Source organism: Anas acuta, chromosome 1 (genome assembly GCF_963932015.1).
Source record: "Anas acuta chromosome 1, bAnaAcu1.1, whole genome shotgun sequence".
NCBI classification, from domain to species: domain Eukaryota; kingdom Metazoa; phylum Chordata; class Aves; order Anseriformes; family Anatidae; genus Anas; species Anas acuta.
Genome location: NC_088979.1, coordinates 123,875,207 through 123,885,618, shown reverse-complemented (window position 1 = coordinate 123,885,618; position 10,412 = coordinate 123,875,207). Strand labels below are relative to the sequence as shown.

The 10,412-nt window shown below is 40.7% G+C and overlaps 1 protein-coding gene across 2 annotated transcripts; it reads left to right on the top strand.

Annotated features, from left to right (window-relative positions):
• Positions 1–655: 655 nt before the first annotated feature.
• Positions 656–7,866, top strand: GSTK1 (glutathione S-transferase kappa 1). Of its 2 annotated transcripts, XM_068700143.1 has the most exons (8): positions 656–809; positions 1,489–1,570; positions 2,301–2,429; positions 2,766–2,866; positions 3,294–3,329; positions 5,547–5,663; positions 6,153–6,246; positions 7,466–7,866. In XM_068700143.1, the coding sequence occupies exons 1-8, from the start codon at positions 744–746 to the stop codon at positions 7,513–7,515; spliced, it is 675 nt and encodes a 224-aa protein (XP_068556244.1). In that variant the 5' UTR covers positions 656–743; the 3' UTR covers positions 7,516–7,866. The 2 variants fall into 2 exon arrangements, with proteins under 2 accessions (XP_068556244.1, XP_068556255.1); XM_068700154.1 differs by lacking the exon at positions 3,294–3,329.
• The last annotated feature ends 2,546 nt before the right edge of the window (positions 7,867–10,412 follow it).

Sequence of the window (10,412 nt, the reverse complement as noted above, 5' to 3'; positions counted from 1 at the left end):
TACTATTTTATGGCAATGCCACATCCATGTAATGACACCTGCACCTAGCTATTCACCAGATCAGTCTGTTTCACTGCCCACTATTGGACTGATCACACAACCAAAGCTGTCAACCGACTGGGCTAAAATGGAGTATGATTAACTCCCAAAATATTCCCACCATCGCCAGACAAGTGAATTAACTATACAGAACAAGCACTTGAAAGGACAAAAATTTCAGAGAAACAATATGACTACTCAGAATGGAGATCTGAGCTTGGAAGTGAGCACAATACAAAGGGGAGAGATGAAACTAACTTCTTGAAGCAAAATTCATGCTGGGGAAAAATGTTTCTGTACCAAAGTAAAAAGCATGCATCAGTAAATAAGGGAAAAGGTATGTAACTCCTTTAACAATAATTACTCCTATAGCAACAAATTATGCATGAAGTAAGTGAAACCAGGCAGAAGAGATGAGAGTAGGAGGATTTGGGGAAAACATCCTGCACTTCTCTGCCTAAGACAGCTCCCGGCTTCCCTCCTTGGGAGGCTTCTCCTCCTGCCCCAGCAGAGAGAAAAACAAAGACTCCCTCCCCAGCTCCTCCCTCTTCTTCCCAAGCCAGGCTCCACAGACAAGCCAGCAGAACAGCACCACGCGAGAGGAAGGGCGCCAGGCACCGCCTCGCCGCGGGCCGGCCGGGGGGGTGGTGCCGCTGGGGCACTGGGTGAAGGGTGACGGCGCTGCGGCTCGGCTCGGGGCGAGGATGGGACGGACGCTCGTGGAGCTGTTCTACGATGTGGTGTCCCCGTACTCCTGGCTGGGGTTTGAGGTGAGAGGAGGGGAGGAGAGGGAGGGAGGCCGGCTGGTTGCAGCCGGCGGTTCCGACGTAGCCCCGTCCTCTCCGCGGGGCTCCCCGCCGGGAGCCGGCCTGGCACGGCGGGGGTCAGGAGTCGGCTGAAGGGCAACGCGTGCCGTGCCCGCCCTGCCCCAGGCAGCGGCCTTACAGAGACAGTTTACCTAACGGGAGATCCGTGTTTTGGTTTGGTTTGGTTGGTTTTGATTTGCTTTACCCACCATGTGTTCAGATTTTATTTTTGCCTCACTTGTGAGAGATACCGCAGCTTCTTCCGGGAGTTTTGAAAACCAGGGAACACTTAAAAAGCACATCCCAACCTCACTGCAGCATGGCCTGTGCTGATTTGGGAGTTACTGCTGAACATTTTACTTTAGTGAAAGTTTTGATGTTAAACAAGTTCCCGCTCATGAGCCTGATCTCTTGTTTATTTTGCCCTTGCTTAGACTTGCGTAGTCATAACCCAGATGTGGTCTTTTCAGATTTTCTGAGATGAGATTTCTCAGGCAGCATCCAGAAAAAGGATTTTAGGATATTGCTAATAATAAAGGGTTTGTCTGCAGCGTTTATTTCATGCCTTAGCTTATTTTCTATTTGCATGGAGATCTACAGACCTCTCCGACTATTAATCTGGCATTGCCTCTCTATGTTGCAGGTACTCTGCCGGTACCAGCACATCTGGAACATTGATTTGCGCTTTCGTCCTGCCTTCCTCGGTGGCATAATGCAAGCAACTGGTAGCTAATATGTGGAAATTAACTCTGTGGGAAATTACTTTCTTCACTAGTGGGACACTCCTGTGGGCAAGCTCGATGAGTGCTGAACCCACAGAGCCACCTTTAAACTCAGTTTTGGCACCATCAGCAAAGTAACTATAGGATTGTGGAATTCAGTAGTGACTGAGAAATCAGCTGCAAGGCATTTCATACTGTTATGACATTGCCCCTAATGCTTATACTCTCTGTGGAAAATACTGCCTACTGTCCAAGTTCCATTCTAAAATAGGATAATAATAATTTGATACGGAATGGTTTTCTAGAATTAACCCGTGGAACACCTACAATTTCTTAATATACATTTAGGATCAAAGTGTGTCATAGAAATTAATCACTGAGATTTATAAATCATGAAATTAACAAGTCTCTGTATTTATTTACCCATGTGTAGCTTTTTAGTTTAAAGGTCATCAATCCAAATCAATATAAATCTCTGCCAGGACATTTGCTCCTTTGTTTAAAACTGGTTCTACTAACTTAAAGGGCTGATCTGTGCAAAACCAAAATAAATAACGTTTAAACCATAGTATTATGTTTGGAAAATCTGCATATGTTTCACTAAGGAGATATGAGATTGTACTCTTCCTTAGGTATATGTATAGATGAGGTCTAATTTATCAAATTTTGTTTTGTCCAGTGCTTTTATAATATAGTTGAAATCTCCTGCTTATAGTAGAACTTTTTCTGAAAGGTAACAAGCCCCCAGCAATGTTGCCAAAGCGTGGAGAATACATGCTGAAGGATTTGGAAAGGATGGGAAAATATTACCAGGTACCTGTAACAATTTCAGCAAGTGACTTCCAACGTATCCTTGGTAAAAGTAAGTAAGAGACTTAGATGATATTTTTCAACTCTGGCTCAGATTTTCCATGACAGTAAAGGTTAAGATAAATTCTCTTACCACAGCCCTTTCCTTTATCTGGGAGCACTATGAAGTCTGTGCATTTTTTCTTAACCATAAAAGGGGAACTTCTGGGGAAATATACCTGTCAATGATTTTAACATTGAAGGTACTGTGAATCAACATAAGCTTTATCATTTGGGAACTGTTACATAGACAATCATACTGGTTTTAGGTAATACTTCTGCAGTCGATATCTTTTCCTGGTCCTGTGCCTTGTTTCAGCATGTTTCTTTGTCTCTCCACTAAACACAGGCAGTCTTGGAGCCATGCGTTTTATCACAGCCATTGATATGACACAACCAAAATACCTGGAAACCTTATCTAGAGAGTTCTGGATGCGTTTTTGGTCACAGGTCGGTATTTTATGAAGCCAACATCTTGATCCTGTCTGTCACCATTCCTGTCCTACTTCGTTCAAACGTTGAATGTGAACAAGAGAAAGGAAAAGTCTTTTCATTAAAAGTCATGGCAGGAAACATAAAGTGATAGTGGTTCAGGAATCACTACAAGAAAAGAACTAGCTTCTAATCAGCTTAATATGCCATTTCTTATTTTCAGTATGGATAGTGAGTTCTGTGGGCTGAGCGAATCAGTAGTTCATGTCAGAAAACATACAATGTGTTCCTTGATCACGTGTCTTAAAACTTTTTCTGAGAAAATTTTTCCAGTAGTATCAACTAACATTGTTTTTATTCCTGTTTTCTTAGAAAATTTGTTTTCAAGTCCAGAACTGAGCTTTTGTTCATATGTACTGAATTACTTATTTTATTCTTTCACCAGCATGAAGATATCAGTCAGATGGAGAGTATAGTGGCTGTAAGTGTCTCCTTTCTGTTGGTGCTTCTGCATTTCTGGTACAGATTCTTACTGATGGCTTGTATAAGTAATAACCATGGAAACAGCTTAGCGTGGCCTTACTAATTGCTAATTTGTCAATTGATCACTTGGAGTTTTGAAAAACTCTGTTAGGAAAAATGAAGATTTAATTTCTCTAGCTGCTCTGTTTGTATTTATTTATTTATTTATTTATTGACATGCTTTGAATAATACTTTGAACCAGAATCGCCCTTTTTGTTAATTCATGTGGCAAGATACCCAGAATGGACAATGAATTATTTGTTACTACTGTTTTATTAACAGTAATGAAAGTATAAACAGAGTCTCCAGAATGCATTGAGATTTTGCTACATATGAAATCTTCTGGTGAAATGCAACACTTCATTGGGGAAGTTAACTCTCAGTGGGATGATGAAGCCAAGCTTTACTATTAAATTCAGTGCTGTATTGCACCCTTATATGCTTAGACATTGTACTTGCTCGATGTATTTTCTTTTGCTGGTGAGATTTTTTACAGGTTATAGTGGCATCTCGGTTTCTGTGTAAGACCCTTTTTAAGGGATCTCTCTTCTACATTCTTTTATTTTTAAATTCTTAGAATATGAAGAGAAGAAGAATTGTCCATGGCTAAAGGGTACAGTCTCTACTGCCCAACTTCCCTATCTGAAACTTGAAACTTGCTGTCCAGCTGTTTTCCCAGAGTCTAGTCCTTGTACTTTAGCTTCATCTTAGTGCATATTTTTACCAGAATTTCAGAAAAAGTTTGCATTTTGCCTTTTCAAAAGGCAAGACTTGAAGGATATATTTAAACATCCAGCGAAAAAGTCCTAAGCCTATGAATCCATCATTATTTAAATAAAGCAAGGACATGAAGAACTTCAGAGAAACAAACTTAATACTCAAAAAGATCTGTAAGTAATTTAGCCATTCTGTGGAAGTCTATGAATATATCCATGTTCAGCAAGGCAGACAGGTAGGTATCTTCTCACTTGCTTTTGTCTGTTTTCATTCACTCCTGCAGCAAGTATTAGACCATCCTCTCATGTTGAAATATACCATCCAAAGCTGCAAAGTGTCCTCAGCCTTTTCTTCTGAGTATTTGTAGGTGAACGTATTTTACACAATGATTGAAAAATATTGTTTACTTGATACATTTCCATTGTGTGTCTGTGGTATTTTTTTACTCAGTTTTCAGTCAGCAGTAATTTCTCATAACTTGCTATAGAAGCAAAGTAGTCTTTGAATCCTGCCCCAATCTTCCTAAATCCTCCCGCCCTAAAATGATGAGGATCAGATACTATGTCTCTGCATAAAGACTGCAGTTTAAACACTTTGGTTACCCTGCTTGCACAGCATTTTGTACTACTATCAGACTACACTTGTTTATCTCCCATTTGAGTAGCGTCAGAAAGAGCTCCTGATTGTTCTGATGTGGGGGAAAGAGGAGAAGGTACAAAAAAAAGTGTGGATGCTAAATAAAGAAGGAAAAAAAAGTGATTGAGAGAGTTTTCTTTCAGGAATACTTTTTCTTTTTTAAAAGCAAAAACGAACAAACAAAAAACTGCATGTCATTCCAGTAGGTGTTAAGAGTAGAAGTTAACATTCTTTGTGAGATAATTTTTAAAAATAGGTATTTGTAACTTCAGCATTACCCAATAAACATTTGACCTTTACCTTTGGCACCTTTATTTCATTCCTGTACTGCTTGTGTGGCGGTGGCACAGAGGAGACTAAAAAGATAGATCAATAGTGCTAGCAACTGTGAAAATTCTCTGATTTACAAGTATCATTTACAGCTCCTATGTGGCCATCTTTGTAGTAAAAACTGTGTCTTGGCGTACTAATATGGTAAGATTCTTGATTTTCATTTTCAGAACAACTTTTTTATTTAATTTTAAAGTTACCTAATACATTATTTCAATAGATGTTAAACTCAGCATTCTCTCTATTTCTCTCTAAATCATGAAAAAAAATAGAATAAAATTGCAGATTTAGGGCTTTAGGGGCTAAGAGTTGATAAATGATGAATGGGTTGGGAATACAGCAAGACAATGGGCAAGAAGTACTTCAAGGACATTTTGTAATGTTTTTGTAATAGATTTTGGGTGATAACACTGAAGACTAAATTAGTTTGTCTGTAATAAGAATTAGAATGCTTCCTAGTAAAGCACTCTTAATTAACTTGTCTTTTCTCAGGTTGCAGGACGGGCTGGGCTATCATCGGAGTTCACCCAGAAGCTACTTGACATGATTTCATCCCCTGAAGTGAAGAATCGTTTGAAGGAGACAACAGAGGAAGCAATAAAATATGGGGTGAGATGTTTCCAACGCCTCTTTTATCACAGCTATGCATTTCTTCTCTATTAAGAAAAATAGGAAGCAAGGAACATGATCTATATAGATCATCTCTCTTAGTCACTTTTGCTTTTTGAACATGTGGAAGCTAACTCCCTGTTATTAGGATTTTTTTGCATTGTCATCTGGGAAACTCATTCAGCCCATTCCACTTGGTTGACAAGGATGGGCAACTAAGGGACCAGTATCAAGTGATACTGCTTATCGCTGCTTGAAATAAATCTGAGTTTGTCAGGTTGCTTTTTTAGCTCACTGAAAAGGGGCATGCAGTCTGGATCCTGAATCCCCTACTTTCTGATGGCTCCATTAGATTCATCTTTCAAAATGAAGAAGGTGAAATGAAGGGGAGGAAAAAAGTCAGCATTCTAGGGTTCTACTCCTGAAGACTGATCATGTACCTACAAAAATTTGATAACATTCTCTGTTTAATCTCCATGGTGTCAATAGGCATTTGGGATGCCTGCTGTTGTGGCACATTTTAATGGGAAACCTCATCTCTTTTTTGGCTCTGATCGTTTAGAGCTGCTAGCCAACGTTATCGGTGAGTGTACCTAATAATACAGATAAACAAAACACACTTAATGTCTTTCTAATATTAAAAATGTTGAGTATACTTCTTAAAATGTTGACTGGAATGTATTTCAATACAGTTAGAGTGACCAAAGATGTGAGTTCTCCATCCTCTCTCACTGGTTTGTTTCAAGGCTTTGCACTCCACATGCCATTCTCAAATTACTACCAAGTTCTTTAGTTTTCAGAATGTTCATATTTAACTTTTTGATATTGGATCTTTGTAAAGATTAAGAGTATGGCTGATACTGATTTTTTTTTGTATTTTTAACATTTTTATTTTAAGTCTCTTTCTTCTTAATAAATAACACTATCAGAGCACCCAAATCCAAATTACACAACCTTAATAGAAATTCATTGATTGACCATCCTCTTGGATGTGAATGTCCTTACTTTCATTTTCTGCATTAATAGAAGACAAATTTTAAATTTTTAAACAGAACTGGGTTAAGTTGTGATAACTAATACAAAATGGAATTTGGCTACAGATCTCACATTTAGCAGCACCTGGAAAAGAGGAGAGCAGTAACTAGAAAGACTTACATATATGATTTAGTGTGTTGCATTTGTGGAAAAATTTCAGCAGCAAACCTTCATTAATGTAAATTAAATTTGGTCATAAGCTAAACAGAAGGGAATTTTGAACACTTACTTACTTGTTCTGGATAGGTTTCTGATTGTATAAAAAAGTTCTTGATGAAAATGAGAGTGAGGAAGATTCGCTTTCCAACAGTTACTATCTCAGTAACTATTCCTAATTGGAATGTTCTGCCCTGGTTTCTAGTCTACACTCCAAACTGGGAAAGGACTTAAACAGATTCTATTTTTGTTTCTCTGACTCCCCAGATTTCTACCCTTTTTCTCTTCCTTACCACCAGCCCCTCAGAAAAGTAGTCCTAAAGACACTTGATTTCACCCTCATGCAGAGTGTTCCAGACTTGCAGAACCTCTCATCTGTAACAGAGGAAAAGAATTCTTCTGTACAGCTGCAGTTGTAACTAGAGAGCAAAGGATGTAGGAAGCAGGCTGCAGCATGCCAAACAAGATAAATATCAGTATTCCATCATCAGTAGTTACCCTTCAAAAAAAAAGAGAAGTAGGAAGAGTCACCCTGCTACAGAAATGCGACCAGCCAATCACTTTTCTGTATTAAATTTTAACTTTCTCTTTTGTACTGATTTGTCTTGCAGGTGAAAAATGGCTGGGGCCAGTTCCTTCAGTTCCAAGCTCCAAGATGTGAAAAGTCTTGGGAAAATACATAAGAATGAAAGAATTACACAGATATGGTCTATCTTCGGTGATTATCTGAATGTATCCAATGAATGTATTTTATGGTGAGATGGCTTTCTCTTCCTTATCTGTTAACTCTACAGATCAGTCTTGTTTCTAGTTAAGAAGTTAGAGGTTTGCCAGCATTACCAGTCTGGTTAGTTCTTTACAAACTCGTAAAAATATTATTCTTTCAAAGATGAATGATTAACAGTAAAGATAAAACATTAAAGATTTAACTTCTTACCGATTAAACATCTTCCCTGACTATTTTTTTCCCTTACTCTAAAAGTATGAGAAATAAATTATTATGGGACTGAGATCTTGATGGTTCAGAAATTTCTTGTATCTTCCTGCTTGTCCTTTAGAAACACACACATATGGCCTAAAAAATGTTGGTTATGTTCTCCTTTTACAACGAAGACACTAGAAGTACACAACAAGACATTCATGCTTCTCTTTACCCTGCAGCATGCCAATTGGATAGGACACCAGAGAGATCAGTGGAAGAGAGAGGGACAATTCAAGCCCAAAGCAAAATCTGGGAAATCAATCAAGTACTTCAAAAAGAACTGTTTCCCAGCTTGGACAGTATTTTATACACTTTGCATTGTAGTGGCTGACATTTGAGAAGAGATTGACACCACACACATGCATTCCTGGGCACCAGCTCCAGCCCTTGCAAGGGTTTTTAATTAATGCCAGTTTTACAGTAGGGTCCTTGGAGGACAGTGGTAAATATGATGTAAACTCATTTGGTAACTGAACTAGACTATTATGCTTCCTCAAAGATAACCAAATTGCTGCCTATCCAAAGGTAATCTTGGATGTGGCTATAGGGAACTTCATGTTGTGTGGTCTGCAGAGGGGAAGATATGCAAACAACAATATTAAAACCAAAGCATGTAACTTTTCACTCTCTGATTGATTATGTTAGAAATTTTTCACTGAAATAGTTTGAAGTTGGCCCTGTAATAGATTAACTGGGATAACTCTTTAATTAAATTTGTGTAAGGCTTGATTTTTCTGTGATTCCTTGCTGCCTCTGATGCATCACGGAATGAACAAGGACTAGCAGCAGCTGGAATTCTGCTTTTTTCTCTTTCTGAACTTAAAGTTAAAGCATAGGCATGCTCAGTCACTTGAACAGCAAATCAGCAAGTCCTGGAACAAATGATCAGAAAAAGACCAGTATCCTGGTCTAACCCTTGGCAGGGCTGATAGATAGGGCTTTAAACTAGAGTCAAAGGGGGAAGGGGCTAAAACCAGGCACGCCGGTGAAGACCTAAGGGATGGTACGCTAGAATCAGAGGGGCTGTGTGCCAGTGAGGTCCTTCGGTTAGATCCACAAGGTGCTGAGTGTAAGGAGACGCACCTGAAATGCTTCTACACGAACGCACGCAGTATGAGGAATAAAATCGGTATAAGCGAAACCTGGTGGGATGAGTCCTGTGACTGGGGTGTTGCGATAGATGGTTACAGGCTCTTCAGGAGGGACAGGCAGGGTAGGCGAGGTGGTGGGGTGGCGATGTATGTGAAGCAGGGGCTGGACTGTGTGGAACTCCAGGTCGGCGATGGCAAAGTTGAGAGCCTCTGGGTAAGGATCAAGGGACGAACGAATAAAGGGGATGTCGTTGTGGGAGTCTATTACAGACCGCCTGGCCAGGACGATAGCGCCGATAAATTCTTCTTTACAGAACTAAGAGAGGCCTCGAGATTAACTCTCCTTGTCCTTATGGGGGACTTCAACTTGCCAGACGTTAACTGGGAGTGCCACACGGCTGACACGAGCAAGTCCAGGAGGTTCATGAAGCACCTAGATGATAACTTCTTGGTGCAGGTGCTAACGGAGCCAACTAGGAAAGGTGCCCTCCTAGACCTGTTGCTAGAAAACAGAGAGGGTCTGGTGGGAGATGTGGTGATTGGTGGCCGCCTCGGTCATAGTGACCATGAAGTGGTTGAGTTCAAAATTTACGGTGACAGAAGGAAAAGTGCCACCAAAACCTCATCCCTAGATATGGGGAAGGCGGACTTCAGGCTGCTCGGGGAACTAGTCAGCAAGGTCCCCTGGGAAGCTGCTCTTGAAGTCCTTGATGTCCACCAGTGCTGGTCATTCTTTAAGCGATGCCTCCTAGAAGCACAAGATCAGGCAATTCCTAAATATCGCAAGTCAGGCAGGCGGGGCAGGAGGCCGGCGTGGCTGACCAGGAACATTCTTATGGAGATTAGGCGGAAACAGAGAGTGTTTTGCTACTGGAAGGAGGGCCAGGTGACATGGAAAGAATACAGGGATGCTGTTCGTGTTTGTAGGAAGAAAATTCGTGTGGCTAAAGCACACCTAGAGTTGAAGCTGGCTGTGTCTGTGAGAGAAAATAAAAAGGGTTTTTTTAGATATGTGAATGGAAAAAGGAGAACCAAAGAATACATAGGGCCGCTCCTTGATATGGAAGGTCTCCTCACAGACAATGACATAGGCAAAGCAGAGACGCTTAACGCCTTCTTTGCCTCTGTCTTCAATGCCGATGATGGGCTTCGGGACCCAGGGTGCCCTGAGCTGGAGGACCGGGACGGTGGGGATGACAAACTCCCAACCGACCCTGAACATGTGCGGGATTTGCTACTCCACCTGGATCCCTACAAGTCCATGGGTCTGGATGGGATTCATCCCCGGGTGCTGAAGGAGCTGGCGGACGTCATCGCGGAACGTCTCTCAATTATTTTTCAACGATCCTGGGAGTCTGGAGAGGTCCCGGTAGACTGGAAGCTGGCAAATGTTGTGCCGATTTTCAAGAAGGGTCAGAAAGAAGACCCTAGCAATTACAGGCCTGTCAGTCTCACGTCAGTGCCTGGTAAAATCATGGAGAAGAT

Coding starts and splice junctions, on each gene's coding strand:
- GSTK1 (XM_068700143.1), top strand. CDS start 744: ATGGGACGGACGCTCGTGGAGCTGTTCTACGATGTGGTGTCCCCGTAC. Junction 2,867..3,293: donor GGATGCGTTTTTGGTCACAG/GTCGGTATTTTA, acceptor TTCTTTCACCAG/CATGAAGATATCAGTCAGAT. Junction 6,247..7,465: donor GCTGCTAGCCAACGTTATCG/GTGAGTGTACCT, acceptor TTTGTCTTGCAG/GTGAAAAATGGCTGGGGCCA.